At 47.0% G+C, this 16,359-nt stretch overlaps 4 protein-coding genes across 6 annotated transcripts; 3 read left to right on the top strand and 1 right to left on the bottom strand.

Annotated features, from left to right (window-relative positions):
• The first annotated feature begins 3,656 nt into the window (after window positions 1–3,656).
• On the top strand, window positions 3,657–9,648 carry LOC112884138 (VIN3-like protein 1). Of its 3 annotated transcripts, XM_025949482.1 has the most exons (5): window positions 3,660–3,856; window positions 5,394–5,565; window positions 6,957–7,608; window positions 7,942–8,252; window positions 8,345–9,648. In XM_025949482.1, exons 2-5 carry the CDS (start codon window positions 5,532–5,534, stop codon window positions 9,433–9,435), a joined length of 2,088 nt encoding a protein of 695 aa, XP_025805267.1. In that variant the 5' UTR covers window positions 3,660–3,856; window positions 5,394–5,531; the 3' UTR covers window positions 9,436–9,648. The 3 variants fall into 3 exon arrangements, with proteins under 3 accessions (XP_025805265.1, XP_025805267.1, XP_025805266.1); XM_025949480.1 differs by lacking the exon at window positions 5,394–5,565 and having other exon boundaries at window positions 3,657–3,856; XM_025949481.1 differs by having other exon boundaries at window positions 3,660–5,565.
• A 253-nt stretch (window positions 9,649–9,901) lies between these two features.
• Window positions 9,902–12,591, bottom strand: LOC112884135 (rho GTPase-activating protein 2). Its single transcript, XM_025949476.1, has 5 exons — window positions 11,984–12,591; window positions 11,281–11,401; window positions 11,061–11,180; window positions 10,723–10,953; window positions 9,902–10,589 (listed from the first exon to the last, which is right to left on the bottom strand). The coding sequence occupies exons 1-5, from the start codon at window positions 12,352–12,354 to the stop codon at window positions 10,089–10,091; spliced, it is 1,344 nt and encodes a 447-aa protein (XP_025805261.1). The 5' UTR covers window positions 12,355–12,591; the 3' UTR covers window positions 9,902–10,088.
• A 588-nt stretch (window positions 12,592–13,179) lies between these two features.
• On the top strand, window positions 13,180–14,952 carry LOC112884136 (60S ribosomal protein L6, mitochondrial-like). Its single transcript, XM_025949477.1, has 2 exons — window positions 13,180–13,368; window positions 14,276–14,952. Exon 2 carries the CDS (start codon window positions 14,328–14,330, stop codon window positions 14,637–14,639), a length of 312 nt encoding a protein of 103 aa, XP_025805262.1. The 5' UTR covers window positions 13,180–13,368; window positions 14,276–14,327; the 3' UTR covers window positions 14,640–14,952.
• Window positions 14,953–15,620: 668 nt separating this feature from the next.
• LOC112884137 lies at window positions 15,621–16,130 on the top strand. Its single transcript, XM_025949479.1, has one exon. The coding sequence runs from the start codon at window positions 15,681–15,683 to the stop codon at window positions 15,951–15,953; it is 273 nt and encodes a 90-aa protein (XP_025805264.1). The 5' UTR covers window positions 15,621–15,680; the 3' UTR covers window positions 15,954–16,130.
• Window positions 16,131–16,359: the final 229 nt, after the last annotated feature.

The following is a 16,359-nucleotide window of genomic DNA, read 5'->3' as shown; positions in this document are numbered from 1 at the left end:
CTACTTGGTTTAGAACTCAATAGGGGTGTTCTATTAGGACTCCTTATTCTACTAGGACTTAAGCGTTGAATTCTACTAGGTGTAAGACTCCTAACTTGCTAATTTCTTTGTTGGTTGATACATGTTAAAAAATTGTACCTAGAAGCACATCTATAATCACTTCTACTTGGAAGCCGATGTGTGCATCAACACCAAGTTTTTGATGCGCTTTCTTAAGACATGTCAACACTATCTAATAACATATCTAGATACTAACTTTACAAGTGCTTTATTAAAACATGTCAATACCTGTTTAAATCGTATCTAACTTGTAAGTTTTGAAACGCTTTATTGAAACGTATCAACAACCATATTTAATAGCAGAACCACATAAAATGTAGATACGCTTTCAATAGCATAGCAATGGAAGCGTAGCTACTATCTGATTTTGTTGTAGTGGGTCTACAGGCTACACCTTGCTTCTAACCTTCAAATTTAGATGCTAGGTTCACAGAGTTCAAGTGATGCTTTGTAGATACTTACTGATGATGGGAAGTTTGTAATTCGCTCGCTACTGCTGATACTTGTCTCATATCACCGTGCTTGTTAGTGTTTCTCGGATTTGTCAATTGAAGATTTCTTGATTAATGGGGAGGGCAAGTTCATGCTGAGAGAGAGTATTTATTTTCAAGGACGCACAAATACTAGAATTCATAAGGATTATCTTAATGCATCAAAACTGGTCTTAGAACTGTTTCATGCTTCTGGTGACAACGCTACGTCAAAATACCTCTCTTGATAGAGGAATGTTGTTGGATAGAAACCCAACTACTTCAAACATTTGAACGGCATCTTTGTACCATCTTTGTACATCGACAGCGTGTCCCCCTAACTCCACCCCTGATAAAAGTGTCACGCCTGCTCACGCGGCCACCGCCCCACCACGTCTGCTCGCATGCGCGGTCTCCCCATCGACGATGGCTTAGACACCACCCACCAGCTATTCGCATGTGCTTAGGGCACTCACAGTGCATCATGCCGCCGCCGCGCTCGGAGCACATCTCCCGGACGTGGTGCAACTTCTTGACGACAAGATTCGTGATGAGCTGCAGCAATGAAATGGGAAGGCGTGTTATATGGTAACTCAAATACTACTTGGTTTAGAACTCAATAGGGGTGTTCTATTAGGACTCCTTATTCTACTAGGACTTAAGCGTTGAATTCTACTAGGTGTAAGACTCCTAACTTGCAGGTACAAGGGCCTTCGAGGGGACTATATACAAGGGGGTGGACGCTCTAGGGATCAAGCAGGTCAAAGACAAAAAATCCAAGAGCCCACACAAGGTCTCGTTCAAGGCTTGTAAGGAGCAATCATGAGCCTTCAAGAGGAATGGGAGGAGGGGGTGGTGGTTTATATAGAGGCGTGGAGGTGCCTCAGGTTCAACGAACCTGGACGTCGTCAACATTAATTCTCTGTTTTAATGCTCTTCGCACCTGCACGTCATGTCACCGGCCCGGCGAGGCAAGCGAGAGTGCGCACGTAAGGTTCACCGTCCTCCTCTTACCGGCTTCACAAGTGGTGTACACGAAGTCCACCATTTAAGTCGGTTGAGATCCTCCTCAATTCCCGGTACGGAATTAAGCTATTGATTCCCTAGCATTCAATAGTGGGCTTTAAATTGTTTTAATGTATTGATTAGAATGATCGGGCCAAGCCCATAACTCCAACAGGTTTCAATTGCTCATTAGGGAGGATTGGGAGGAGCCAATTCTATATTTGTGTCTTGGGTATGAGGATCAGCGGAGGAAATGCAGAAAGAATTGACGGAGAGAAGTGTGAGATCATAGTGGTGGGTTGGAGCTTGGGGATTTTAAAGATGGATTTAGTATGCTGCTGCTGCTATTAGAGAGAAAGAAGGCTACCTGAGTTGCTTCGTGCTAGCCGGTAGGGTGAAGGAAGTGCTATTGTTGTCTACGGTCTTGGTGGAGAGAAGAACATAGAGAAAGAGGTGCATTGGTGTTTTGAGATGCTGCTTGCCTATTGGGATGAAGAGCAAAGAAAGAAACTAGCTATTGGGGATTGTTTGCTTGGTGGAGAGAACAATAGAGTGACGGTGGCTTTTGCTGTGATGTTGTTGTCCTTGGATAGGGGATAGGGGGAGAAGAGAACATAGGCTTGAAGGAGGAAAGCTGCTATTGTGTGGCAGGAGCTCGTTTGCTGGAGAAGAAGAGGCAAGAGTAGATCCCCTCTTCATTTCATATGTCTCCATTAGCTGCTGTGATCGGCTTTGTTAGGTCTGTCACCACCTATGGCCAAGCAGTGGGCTAGGTTTATTTGCTTTTGTTAGGTAATTCAACCGAAATAGATGTGGGTACTATGAGTCTCTGGTTCTTTCTTTACTCAATTCGATGCTTCGTGTTGGGCAAAAAACAGATCCTATCTTTGAAGGTAGATTTCATGCCAAGCTCGCAAATCAAAACGCTTGACACATTTCAGGTACATTTTCCTTTTTTTTGTTTTTGGATATTCAGCATGGTTGAATATGATGATAGCCTTGTTGCCAGTACAAGATGCTGAACTTGCTCTCAGTACAAGTTGGAGGCTTACAAACATTATGCGCACCACACAGTTGTATCCTGACACGTACTGTATTACCTGCTGTCCTTAGAAAATTGATTCTGTTAGCTCTGATGTTAGCTCTCATCTGTTGCTGCATACCTTTAGGTATTGATTTTTCTCTTTTTTAAAAAAACAGATTTTGAAGTTAACTTATGAGCAAAAGCATTACAATATTTGAACTAACGCTAAACAGCCAGTCGCCTATCGTTTAGCTATTTATTCAAACTAAACAGCCATTTAAACGGATTAAACATTATTAAACAAGCTAAACGGCTAATTAAACAGACATGACTGGCCACCGTGTAATGTTTATACGGCGTGTACACGGGCTAAACGGCCGCGTAGGTGAACGGTGCTAGAAATATGTACTTCGGGTTGGGTTCCTTCTTCTTGAAAGGAAAAGGATTGTACTTCTAGAGAAAGATGCATCTCACCTTTCGAAATTGTAGTGATCTTGCTATGACTATAAGTAATGTAATAGTGTTCCTTGGTATTGTTCGAATATCACCTTATTAGTTCGTGCGAATTCAGCTCGCCTTCATCTTTTTGCGAAAATTTCATTGGTGGGCTTGCCATGGAATGAAGTCAGGCCACAACCTCACCGGCGTCATGTCTATCAAATAACGAGGTCATCAAGCACTATTACCAAGTATAGTGGGTTTTCATTAATTTTTTCTCAAAATTTGTTGGGATGAGCTGACCTGGTGAGAGCCGTTGCTCCGCTCCTGCCACGGACAGACAAGTCACCAACACACACGAGGTGATGGAGACACACCTTTTTAAGCATCGATTTCTAAGCTGTTTATCTCTCCCTTCGCTCACTGAAATGCGGGCCTAGATTGCAAAGTAGGGGAAAAATCGAGTGGTAAACTCAAAAGAAAAGCGAGCCATTGGAATTCGGCACAGAACGACACAGGTATTTTTGTTTTTGCGAACTGTGTCGTTTTTTCCTCAATCTAATCAGAATCGGATCAGAGCAAAATCTGATCAAAATCGCCAAATATATGTTTTTTTCTGGAAATTTCGCAAAAGAAGAATCTTGGGCGCACGCGCACCGCTTGAGGCTGGACGCCGCCCCGTTACGCGGCACGCGTCCATCGAGCCCTCCCCGCGACCCCGCCGCCACCCACGCTCCCCCTCTTCCCCTCCCTTCCGCCGCCGCGGCCGGCCGGTCCATCCTCCGGCCCGTCTCCCCACCCCGCCCCGCCCCGGCCGACGGGATGGCGTCGTCGGGCGGGGACGCGCCCGGACCTCCCGGTAAGCCCCTCGCTTCACCCGGCCTCTCGCTGGCGGGCGGCACGCTCTCTGTGCCCACCGAACCCGTCCCTAGCTGCGGGGACGGATTTGTCCGCTTGCTGCTGCTGCTGCTGCTGCTGCTGGCGCGGGGGAGTAGCGAGCGCTGGCCGTACGCCACCCATGGCTCCACTCGCTGGCCGTGTCTCCGTGTCTTTCTGTGTGTGCTAGTCCGCTGTCTGTTGCTTATGTGCTACTAGTATTAGGCTAAGACGGTTACTAATATAGCTGGACGCTCTCTTCGTTGCGATTGCTTGCTCTCCCTGGCCTGGATTTCCTGTCACCAGCTCTCATCACGAGGAAGTCCTGCCACAATTTGCCCGACTCGGATTTCGTGCGCGTCTCTCTAGTACTGATGCTGTTAGGAGATTACAATTGGGGTGTCTTGTTACATCATCGGTGGCTGGCTCCATTCGCTGGCCGTGGCTGTGTGGCGCTAGTCCGTTGCCGGTTGCCTATGTGCTCTGTTAAGCAGGACTATTACTAGTGTAGCTGGATGCTTTCTTCATTGCAATTGCTTACTCTCTCTGGCCTGAATTTCTTGCAACCAGCTCATCATGAGGAAGCATTGCCACAATTTGCCCGATTCGATTTCGTCTGCGTCTCTATAGTACTGATGACGCTAGACGATTAACTGGGGTGTTTTGTTAGGAGATTTTTGGCCTTGCCTGGAAGACCCCGGAGCTGGGGCCTGTCTTCGATTTAGCAACGGCCTCCCAAAGTGGCAGCTATTATTTTGTTCATCTGGCCTTTTCACACTAGCCCATTTTGGCATCTCTTTTGCGATTCTTGCGGGTTTTCTTGTATGATTTGTTGGATGTGTGCGTCCTTTTCCTATTCCAGTTGGGAAACTACAAAAAGAGGAACTTTCGACTGCGAAATGTGGACACGATGTAGTGAGCCTTTTCTTTGTTGCATGAAAGGAAATTTGGAACTTCCAACTGTGATGGACAGGTTTTGAGTTCATACTAACGCAAGCTTCCATGTTTGACTTTACGGTGATGCAAACATAAATAAAAGGATGAGATGATTATATGCCCTAAAGATTCTCACTGGATGGATTGATTTGTGAACAAGACTTGCATGAGCACCCGTGAAATAATGTCTCCAGATTATTGTGCACTAGCAGCAAATTAAATTACCGCGAAGCAAGTTGTACACCGTAAGAGCTCCCACAAGGTATTAGGATCTTAATGCACTCGTGGATCCTAGATTTTGGATATCTGGCCCTTGTTGGTTTAATGCCAAAAGTTTGGCAATATTCTATTTTCTTTTCCTCTTAGTATTTTTAGAACCAAGGTTGCTCAATAAAATGGTCTAGTTTCCTGTATTTTGGTATGCCGAGGTTTGGATTGGTTGGTGTGGGTGGATTTAGGTTAAACAGCACCTAAATTATGTGTGTGTGGCCTGGTGATAAATCTGGCCCCAAATGAACCGGTAGTGGCCCTTTAAAACTGAAGATTCTTGCTTTACTCCTTTCTTTGTACTTTTTAATCAAAAGGGGATATAGAAGAGCCTCTCTTCGTGACCGAGCACCGCATCTTCAATTGGAGCGCACCTTCATAGCCACCTCCCTTACGGCAACCATCCTTCTCTCTCACTCGGCAGCGGTTCCTCCCCTTCCCCTTCCTCTGCCAGGATGGCGCTGAGTGGGGATCCGTCCAGATCTGCTGGTAAGCCCTAACTCGCTTAGATCGTTCGAATTTTATGCATGGCCCCCCTCTTCTTTGCCATGAGCAATCAAACCTAAATCTTTCCCCGCTTCAATCCATCTAGTCATCTGCGAGTGGATCTATATATTGCTTTTGTGAGCACTAACCTAGCATACACATCACCCATATGCAGTTTGATTTAGTTCTTGTTCCGTTTCAGCGCGGGGTCAATTTCACATGGATCCTGTGCTGTGACACCATGGTGCGGGTGGGTATTACTGTTTATAGACACTTACTTTGTGATGTCTAAATTTGCCCAATTTTGTTTTCTATAGATTTCTGTAGCTCCACTGCTAGTAGGCAATTAATATTACCATTTGCTGAAAATGTTTCCTAATGGCATCTATTTTAAAATGAAAAGGAACGCTTCTCTAACAATATGTGTTTAAACTATGTTAGATTTGAGGGTGTGTATTGTTGAAGTAGTAAATCCTTAAATCAAGGTACTACAAAACACCTTTCTTGAATTAATTTGCATGTGAAGCTAGGATGTTTGGTATGTGGAATAGTTGAGCATTGTGTATGTCAAATGCCTACAAGTGTAACTATATTATCTAGAATTAACCCTATGTTGGCTGATGCTTTCTGAAGGTCAGATTGTTTTCCTTGATCCCAATAGCATGGGCTTCTGCAAAGTTGAGCTGATACTGTGAAGGCCCTTTTACTCACGCAGAAAGGGATGAATTTATAGAAACCATTCTTATTTTCGTTAGCCTCAAGCCTGGCAAGAAGAATATTCTAAAACTAGACATTTCATAAATGGGGATGTATAGTTTGTGTTTTGGAAAATGCCATCAGATATCTCACTGACGTGTGGAACCATGATCCATGTCAGCGTCATGGCTTGTTGAGTTTTTTAGAACTGCAAACTTTGTGGTGGCATTTTATCAGATTTTTTGTCATTTTTTGAATAATTTATTTTCTATAAATACTATATGATTTTCTGTTTCATCATGTTGTAATGAGTCACTAGTTATACATCGTTTTGCTTGTGTTGTGGATGGAGTCTAGAAAGAGTATAAGGATCTACATATGGATATGCCAAGTGTCATTAGGTGATGAATGCAATAGGCTGTTGGGATTAATCCGATACCATGCAGTGTATGGCTAGCTCAATAGTATTTTATCAAATGGCTCTTGGTTCATTGAAATGCCATTAAGCTTCTTTGGTTTCTTTTCTTTGGCGATAGTTCAACTTCACACTTCATGTTGGACTGAATTAGGTCCAGTTCACATGCCTGACAACACTTGATTGTTCAGCACTTTTGTTACTTTGGAAGGCATCCTTTCTACTTCGTTAGGCATATATCCTTGGAAAACTATTTTCTGGACTTGAACTCCCTTTTTTGCAGTGGTAACAAATGTTTCTAATGCTGCAAGTGCACCTGAAGAAAATAGACCTCCTTGTGGCAGCAACACCAGTTCAGAAAGTGCCCAGAAACCATTGAGTTCTTTTCATGAACAAGAGTCAAATGATGCTAGTGTTAACACAGAAAAGGAAGAACCTGGCATTTCAAAATGCAAATCAGTGGAAGAAATACCAAGAACTGTGACTGTAAAGGGGTGCAAGAACGTTGATTCAAAGAAAGTCTTCTCAAATAACAATAATAATTCAAGCCTTGTTGGTAGCCATGCTCAGAAAAAACAGGCAAGAAAGGGTGAGCATCTTGTTCAACTATGTGAAAATGGGATATCTCAAGACACAAAGCCTCCTAACATAAGGATATGCATAAATTCAGCCTGCAAAGCAGTCATGAACTTAGATGATGCATTTTGTAAGAGGTGTTCGTGTTGTATTTGTCATGAGTTTGATAGCAACAAAGATCCTAGCCTTTGGCTGGTCTGCTCATCAGAGACTGGTGGTAGGGATTGTTGTGGGTTATCCTGCCATATTGAGTGTGCACTCCAGCACCAAAAGGTAGGATGCACAGAACTTGGACAATCTATACAGCTTGATGGTAACTACTGTTGTGCTGCATGCGGCAAGGTTATTGGAATTCTTGGGTGAGTGATTTGCATCTACCTTGGACAGTAATATTTATTTCTGTTGAAAAACTCTTAAGCATCGCTGGCCACTAGATGTTCGCTATCTGATCCAGACCTTCACATCATTTGATTTATTGGGTTTTAAATTATTTGTTCTGGATGTTCCTTGATATTGGTGAACCTTTTGCACTCTAAATATTGGTTGAAGGATTCATTACAGTGATATTTGTAGGTACTTCGAGCATTATGGGCAGATGAGCTCTGCTATGCATTGTATTCATGTTTTTTTAAAAAAAATTGCGAACATGATATGTTGTTGGATCTAACGGCACCTTTAAACTATTTGAGCAGGTTCTGGAAAAGGCAGCTGGTAGTTGCTAAAGATGCCCGTCGAGTTGATAGTTTCTGTTCGCGCATATATCTGAGTCATAGACTTCTGGATGGCACAACTCGTTTTAAAGAGCTGCATCGGATTGTAGAGGATGCAAAAGCAAAGCTGGAAACTGAAGTTGGGCCCCTTGATGGTACATCATCCAAGATGGCCCGTGGCATTGTTGGGCGGCTGTCTGTTGCTGCTGATGTGCAGAAACTTTGCTCTTTAGCAATTGAAAAGGCAGATGAGTGGCTGAAGTCAAACATTCAATCTGAAACAAAACAAATTGGTAAATTATTTCAGTCATGTAAAATACACTTTCCTGTTCTTTTGTGCAAATGATAACTTTATGAACTTAGTGAACTTTTTTTTTTGCTGCAGATACACTTCCTGCTGCCTGCAGGTTTAAATTTGAAGATATTACAGATTCATCATTGGTGTTGGTTCTTAAGGAAGCTGTTTCCTCGCCGCACCATGTCATCAAAGGCTATAAACTCTGGTACTGGAATAGCAGAGAACCTCCATACACAGGGGAGCCTGCTGTTTTCCCCAAAGACCAAAGAAGGATACTGATATCCAATCTGCAGCCCTGCACAGAGTACTCCTTCCGTATTATTTCATTTACTGTGGATGGTGAACTGGGCCATTCTGAACACAAGATCTTTACCAAGAGTGTGGAGATCATTCATAAGAACAAAGAGAACAGAGCAGAAGGTTGGTCATCTTCTGCCAAGAGAGCTGGTAAGAGTGAAAATGGTACGTCGTCAGGCTTCCAGGTCCGCCAGCTGGGTAATGTCTTGCGGAAGGCTGACGAGAATGGTTACCCCAGTGCATTGTGTAAAGATGAGATTGAAGATTCATGCGACCAGAGTGATTCTGTAATACTAGAAAAGGACCAGGTTCCATGCAGTGCGTCCCACAAGCTCGATCTTAATGAGACCTCAGTCCCGGACCTGAATGCAGAGGTAGTCATGCCACCAGAGTGCTGCCAGGACGAGAACGGATGCAGCTCAGGAAAGAACACACTGACAAAGTCCAATGGTTGTGGCGACTCCCAGACTTTTGCCGAGGGGCATGTAGGGGAGGCGCCGGTCATGGAATCCCAGTCACAGAGTCGCAAGCAGACATCTGACCTGGAGCAGGAAACCTGTGCTGATGGCAGCAACTTGGCAGCCGCCTCAGCTAGGCTCTTCTCCCGTAGGTTAGGCCAGTTAGATGACAACTATGAATACTGTGTGAAGGTTATACGATGGCTGGAATGTTCTGGACACATAGAAAAGGATTTCAGGATGAAATTCCTAACCTGGTTCAGCTTGAGATCAACACAGCAGGAGCGTAGAGTTGTGATCACCTTCATCCGCACCCTCCTTGATGATCCCAGCAGTTTGGCCGGCCAGCTCCTGGATTCATTCCAGGAAATTGTTGCTAGTAAGAAGCCAAGAACTGGTTTCTGTACTAAGCTTTGGCACTAACCGGATTGACAAAAAAAAAACTCAAAAAGTGCTGCCTAATACTCTAATATTCTTACAGTAGGGAGAATAACTGGGATCATAGTGTAATGCTATTTTTACATTCTGATACATTTGTATATGTAGTTAGTTTGATGTTGCCGTGCTTGGATATTTGCAATGATTACATGATATATCGATGAATGTGGCGAGCAGAATGAAAGCTATTATCAGGATTACGGTGTTCAGTATTTTGCAATAGGTTTGGATCCCTGTTCGGAATGTGGGAATTTTTCCTTGTTCTTGCTAGAAATAATGTTATCGTATCAAATTCCTGCAGAGCCCTTATGAAACCTGAACCTGTGAACAATGTTTGTTCTACAATTGCTTGACAGCTTTATATAATTCAGAGGCATGTTAAACAAAAAGGAAAAAACACTCCAAGATCGCATGAGGATTAGATAGTCACATGCTCATGGTAACATTAACCTGCACATAATGGTCATTTCCAAATATTGTCCCAAGGGTACATATTTACCCATATTCAGGATCAGGCAAGTTTCCATCATGAATTAAAAGTTTAGACTACAGCAGTTACACATTCAACCAGGTGTTGAAAAATGGATCCATTGGTCAGTAATTTACAAGATTAACCAGCTGCAAATACACAATTCCCATCATGCCATGGATTCTAAACCTTCTTCCTTCTGTAGGCCCTTGTCTACTGCTTGGTCCTCAGCTTTCAGCTCAACATCCTCCATGGCCATCACCTGCGAGTTCATTTCACGCTGTTCTCTTGCACTTTCCTCCGGTATGTCCGCTTCAGTATTGTGCTCCAGCCTACGCAGGAACCCTTCTTCAACCTCGCTCAGATGCTCATCGATTTCTTGCTCGCTGTCAAAACAGGTGTTGTACCTCACGAGGTAATCGGCATGTCTCCCGGACTTGCTGATCTGGCTGTGCATATCACTCAGCTCACAGCTCCTATCCATGTCCCGCTCGCTGTTGTAGCAGCATTCAGTTGCGTCATGCCGGCTGGATGACGCTGGAGAGGAGTATGGAGTGTACTCCCCTCCAGTGGCTTCATCATCGCGCTCCCGGAGCGTCCTCAAGATCAATGTCTTGAGAAAGTTCATGACTTGGACAGCATGCATCAGGGCCGTCAATGGATCTGACATCTAGCAATAGAACAGAAAGGCAATTTACATGCTTAAGTTATGACAATTTACAGATTGCTCGCATTTTTTTTGTATGGGAACTACATGTACATAAAGGTCACCTCTTATCCTGCAAGAATAGTGCGGAAATCACCTGTGTCATGTTGGGCGCAAATACCATGGCTATGTTCCTAGCATTCATCTTGTTGAGCTCCTCCTCTTCAACAACGTCAGACATGAGCTCAACAGCCCAATTGAGGAGTGCTGCCTGAGTGGGGCGCAAGAGCGTCACAAGCTCAAGGAACTCCCCTTCAGAATTGCACTGCAGCACTTGCTCAGGGGAGAGGCCGTCGAGCACACCTTCTGGAAGTTCCCTGAACCATGCCTGTCCAATTTACATGTACACACGTTTCAGTCCTCTTCCCCTTCATCCATCAGCCACAATAGGTGAACTAAATTGTAGCAGTTGTTTCAGGCTGACAGATATCATACCTTAATCAGGCTAGCCAAACAGTGAACATCAATGTCCTCTGGCACAACACCTTTGTTTAGCTGGTCCCTCACGTGCTCCTCTTGGTCATTCTCTGGATTAATGCGAAATATCCCCTCGGCCTGAAAATGAAATGTCAGTATGAGCAAGTCGAGGTTCATCCATTCAGGGCACATAATAAACAGTCAGAACTCAGAAGGCATGTTTATCATGGATGATCACCTTAAGGCCCCCCTGGGCATACAGCCTCTCTTGCATGAGCACCAATATGGTGGGAACCGAATTGCCCTTGCCATCATAGGTGCATTGCATTGATTCAGCTGAGACACCAAAAACACTGGCGCTGCAGAAGGCAAAGGTAAACAAGTTTTCTGGATCATAAGTTGAGAGTTGACCGGTCCAAATGTTGAATCTTGGTGAAAATCATATAGCGAAACAAAACTCAAACTTGTTACAGTGCGTAGCTGATTGGATGAGTGATTCAGGAACTAGAATTTCATTGGGTGTGTGTTCAGGTTGCTGTAATTGCACAAAATGTACTTGTACGAGTTATCATACAGCTGACCACAATCTTATAATTCTGTCAGACAGTGCATGTGAAACAGGAATCGCATACATCAATGGAACTCGGTGAAACAGTCACATTAAGCTTATGACAATTCAAAACTGTGTGGATCCAGGGCATATAGGTGCAGCGACTGAAGTTGCTCCAGTTATCTGAACTGAAGAAACTGTATCCTTCAGACAAGAGCCGCTTCAGATTGGGGGAGCACTTGGACTCAGTAACCACCCTTTGAAAAGAAATTTCAAAACTTTCACCAAGGTACTTGCTCCCGAGGCCCAGAGACCCTACCCGGAAGCTTCGATTTTGAAATCTCATGGTGCCTGATGGAGGAAAGGGGAAGAGGTGGCGGCGGTCGCTCACCTGGCGCTGGGCACGCGGCACGGCATCTCGTCCTCGAACTCGACGGGGAGGCCGAGGAAGCCGTGGAAGCGGTCGAAGGTGACGTGCGCGACGTGGCGGACGTCCGTGGGCCAGCCGATCTCCATCTCCCCCAGCTCCTCCTCCTCCACCGCCGCGTCCTCCACGCCCTCCGCCGCCGCCCACCCTGCTCCGCCCCCGGCGGCGGAGCGCTCCACCCGGCACGCCACCACGGAGCGCCGCACGGCCGCGAGCAGCAGCTCCAGCACCGCGGCCCGCCGCCGCCGCTCCTCCTCCCCGCCCCCGCCGCCGGAGCTCCGCTTCCCCCCGCCGCCCTTGCACCCCGCGCTGGAGACCACCACCACCCCCGTCATCCCCCACCCTTCACTTCTCCTCCGCCTACTGCGGCCCCCAAAATCTCGCGGCCGACACGCAGATCGGAGCTCCTATCCCCCTGTGCGTGCCGCGGGAGGAGTTCTTGTCGAGAACCGAAGCAAAAGCAACGGCCTTTTTCCCCCTTCTCTCTCTCTCTACCTCTGCTCCTTGAAGGCAGCAGCCGCTGAGCCTGAGCTCCGTCAGCGAGGAGCGGCATTAATGAGGGGGGCGGAGAGGACGAGTGGGGACTGAAACGCAAATACTTTCGAACGGGGAGGGGGCGGGGCGCGAAACGCGGCCGCGCCGGATTCGAAGCGACCCGACCGTGGCCTTTTCCGCCGCAGAGACGCGGCAGAATAAAAGCGAGGACGACAGCGACGGACTCGTCTCCGAGGGGCCCTGTACCTTTTTTCACATGTTTTAAAATGGCTGGACTGATGACAGCGTGTGTCAGTGACTCGTGGGGCCGGACCCACCTGTCAATCTCCAAGCTCAGCGGCAATTTGGTCTTTGGCGAAGCAACGTCTTTGGAAAATGCAAACTTTTTTTGAGGGTGGAAAAATGCAAATTTTTTGTCCAGAAAAAATTGGACCGGGAGGAAGGCAAGGCCTACAAGTAAGGAGTGTTCTTTTAGCCCATCGGGTCGATTCTGCCTCGGCCTAGCCCAGCCCAGCCCGGCACGAATGGTAATAAATGGGCTGTGGCTTCGGCAGGCACGAGGGCTGGGCTGGGCTGGGCCTCGACAGGCCGCCAACCAATCGCGTCGCCCATTTTGCACCACGGGCCGTTCTGTGTCGGGCCGCGCATTTGGACCCCGCCGAGTCCACCCTGAGGCCTCAGCAGCCCTAACCTGCTTTCCTCTTCTCCCCTGGCGGCGGCGCTCCTCGTCTCCGAGGAACCTCCGCCCCCTCGCCCGCCACCGCCGAGGCAGCTCGCCGTCCTCCGCTCCGCCGGACCGGCGCGGGGGCGCGCGGAGATCGGACCCGGCCTGGAGCGACTACTTCCTCTCCCCGGTAATGGATCCCTCTCCCTCTCGCTAGCTCCTACGGTTCTGCAGGATCTTCTCTGCGCGAGCGATCGAGTCCGAAACCCGGGTTGGGTGCCCCGGTCCACCAGTTATCCGCATGGCTGCGGGCTGGTGCTGGTATTGGCGTGACAGGGATAGTTGTGGGGGGAGTATTTTTTCCCCCCGGGGAAATGGGAGTGATGTGTACGAATTTGCCATATTGCTCCTGAATACACTGCGTCGCCAAATCTTGGTTGATCCATCGATGATCCGGTGACCCTGTTTGTGCTGGCGGCCCTCGCCGCTTTGGTATGGCTCAACGCCCAGAATTAGCCACACAATCCTGTCACTGGAACCCTTCTGATACTGATGGCAGTTTCAGGCAATTTCAGACTGCAACGGCTCGCAACCATCCTGAATTCCTGTATCATCCGCCGTGCTGTGCTTCTGCGTGCACGGGTGACTCTGAGTCTCAACTTAGAACCTTTACGGAGCATAGCTCTGTTGCTAGATTGTACTTGGCTGGCTAGCTTACAATTCATATTGTTACCCCTATTTGGTACAGTTACCACTTGTCTGATTTACAACTGCCTTAATTTTGCCACCTTGGATGGTTAGAGAATCTGTATAGTATCTTACAACTATCATTGATCAGCACACTCACAGGCCTTTTGAAACACTGCAAACTCTTTAGTGTTTTAGCGACAATTGTCTTGTACTGCTTTCCACAAAAGGAGATAAACACTATGTGGAGGTCTAATTTATTTGACACTCAGTATGTTCCAGTGTTCTGTAGGTATTTTGTTCAGATGCGATGTTTATATCATTCACAGTCCATCATCTTAAATTGTACTTGAACTATTTACTGTTCTGATGAGAACCCTCTACTCTCCTTTTTTTCCTCTATGTTATAGGAAACTCAGCACCAAACACTTTACTGTCAAACAAACCATCCATCGATCTGCAATGGAAGCCAAGTTCTTCCGGTTTCTGAAGCTCGTGGGGGTCGGTTTCAAGGCGAGGTCAGAGAGCCAAGGCCGTGAGCTGTTCCTGAAACTGGGCTACAGCCACGAGGTGCAGTTCACCGCCCCGCCCGCCGTCCGCGTCTTCTGCTTCAAGCCCAACATAATCTGCTGCACCGGCATCGACAAGGACAGGGTTCACCAGTTTGCCGGCGCCGTCCGGAGCTGCAAACCCCCAGAGGTGTACAAGGGGAAGGGCATACTGTACATCGACGAGGTCATCAAGCTGAAGCCTGGGAAGAAGCAAAAGAAGTGACAGCCAGGAAGGTGTTAGAACTTTATATTTGGCTTTTAACCTCTTGAGATCGGTTCTGCTGCGCATTTGTAGCCATGCGGATTTGATGTGATTTCTTGTGCTAGGCAGAACAGCATTGTCCCAGACTTGCCTCTGTAGTGTCAGGCAATGCATGTACGCGAGGCGTGTAATGGAGTTGTATGCCCATGAATAGGAATAAGTTGCCAGTTAAAATTTTGTTGATGTCAAGCTGGAACCTTACTCTGAGTTTGGATTTCTGTCATATTGGAATGTTTCCTTCCAAAATTCATTCATTGTAGAGGTTCCAAACTAAGTGTGAACATGTCTTGGGTACTGGAGTTGGGAACCTGATGAATGGCATTGATTATTAAATATTATTCAGACTGTAAAATAGGTTTTATATTATACCAAAAATTTATCCAAATTCTACATGTCTGTTTTAACTCGTAACCACTAGGTATATATTCATCCATTGCACTACCAGACGCGTACCGTACAGTGCTACAATCGTACAGGAACATGATCATGCAGCTGTGACCTCTGAACATGATTTTAAACTAATGCAGACTGAAGGTCCTAATTCTTAGACGACTCTCAATTGAAGATTTGACTAATCAATGAGCTGCTCTTTGCCTATGTTTTAGTCTATTTTTCGAGAACTTTTGTTTAGTTCATGGATTATTCCTGTAGAACTGCTGTTTTTGACGCCAAGACCATGCAGAAGAGATGCTGTAGGTGGAGGCATCCTTGCAGGTGGCAACAGCCCGGCTGAGGATCAAGCCGCGTTGGCCGACCGGTCGGTCCCTTGCTCGATCGGCCGGACCGAAACCGGTGGAGCTGGTCTTCATCGACACGTGTACCCCCAACTTGGTACACGTAGGCACAGCACGTGGCACCCATGCCATTGCCTCTCGATGGTTGCTGCCGCGTACACCCAGACGTGGCGAAGCCTATTGGGATAGAAAAGCCGCCGGAGTGATCCTTTGGCACGGCGTCCCATCACGCAACTAGCAGCAGCAGTGGTCGACTCGAGCGATCGCCATGGAGGCGGAGGCGGAGGCGAAAGCGAAGGCGACCGCCAGCGGCAAGGACCCGCGTCGTCCCCACGGTGAGCCGCCGCCAGAGGCTGCGGAGGCGAGCAGCAAGCGCGTGGAGGGCGGAGGCGACGGTGCCAGCCGGAGCACGGCGAAGCGGGAGGCCGAGCAGGCGGCGGCGGTGGAGGCTGGTGAGGGCGTTACAAAGCCGCTGCCGCTGCGGCACGAGCGAGTGCCGCAGCCTCGCGACGTCTACAACGAGCAGCTGGAGCGGCTCTGAGCGGGTATGGTGCCGCAGCCACGGAGCTTCGCTCCCATTCCCATCACAGATCCTACTTTCCCCCAATCCCCACGCTGCTCCTTTGATATATTGTTACAGCAGTAGCTACATACCATCTATGTATACCATCTATGTGTACACGCGAATTGTATGTATGTGTACCATCGATTCTAACTCTGTATATTATCGAGTCGTAACCGGTTATAACTATATTTACTATTTGCATCTGATCTCAGGTTCATCTGTAATTCTGGATACAACCTGAGCAATGCAATTGACTTGCAAAACTAAGTAGTAACTAGGTTGTAACTGGAACGGCAACGGCAACTAGGTTGCAACTGGGTTGCAACAGTAGGTTGCAATTAGTAGTATCTGGTGGGTTGCAACTAGAGTTTCAATTAGTAGT

Source organism: Panicum hallii, chromosome 3 (assembly GCF_002211085.1).
Source record: "Panicum hallii strain FIL2 chromosome 3, PHallii_v3.1, whole genome shotgun sequence".
In the NCBI taxonomy this organism is placed as follows: domain Eukaryota; kingdom Viridiplantae; phylum Streptophyta; class Magnoliopsida; order Poales; family Poaceae; genus Panicum; species Panicum hallii.
This window is presented reverse-complemented; position numbering and strand designations above follow the sequence as displayed.

What these genes read in the sequence shown, in the direction of transcription:
- LOC112884138 (XM_025949480.1), top strand. Translation starts at nt 3,820, where the DNA reads ATGGCGTCGTCGGGCGGGGACGCGCCCGGACCTCCCG. An exon ending in GGACGCGCCCGGACCTCCCG is followed by an intron (nt 3,857 to 6,956) that starts GTAAGCCCCTCG and finishes CCTTTTTTGCAG; the next exon opens with TGGTAACAAATGTTTCTAAT. An exon ending in AAGGTTATTGGAATTCTTGG is followed by an intron (nt 7,609 to 7,941) that starts GTGAGTGATTTG and finishes CTATTTGAGCAG; the next exon opens with GTTCTGGAAAAGGCAGCTGG.
- LOC112884135 (XM_025949476.1), bottom strand. Translation starts at nt 12,354, where the DNA reads ATGACGGGGGTGGTGGTGGTCTCCAGCGCGGGGTGCAAGGGCGGCGGG. An exon ending in TGCCGCGTGCCCAGCGCCAG is followed by an intron (nt 11,402 to 11,983) that starts GTGAGCGACCGC and finishes TGCCTTCTGCAG; the next exon opens with CGCCAGTGTTTTTGGTGTCT. An exon ending in ATGCCCAGGGGGGCCTTAAG is followed by an intron (nt 11,181 to 11,280) that starts GTGATCATCCAT and finishes TTTCATTTTCAG; the next exon opens with GCCGAGGGGATATTTCGCAT.
- LOC112884136 (XM_025949477.1), top strand. Translation starts at nt 14,328, where the DNA reads ATGGAAGCCAAGTTCTTCCGGTTTCTGAAGCTCGTGGGGGTCGGTTTC.
- LOC112884137 (XM_025949479.1), top strand. Translation starts at nt 15,681, where the DNA reads ATGGAGGCGGAGGCGGAGGCGAAAGCGAAGGCGACCGCCAGCGGCAAG.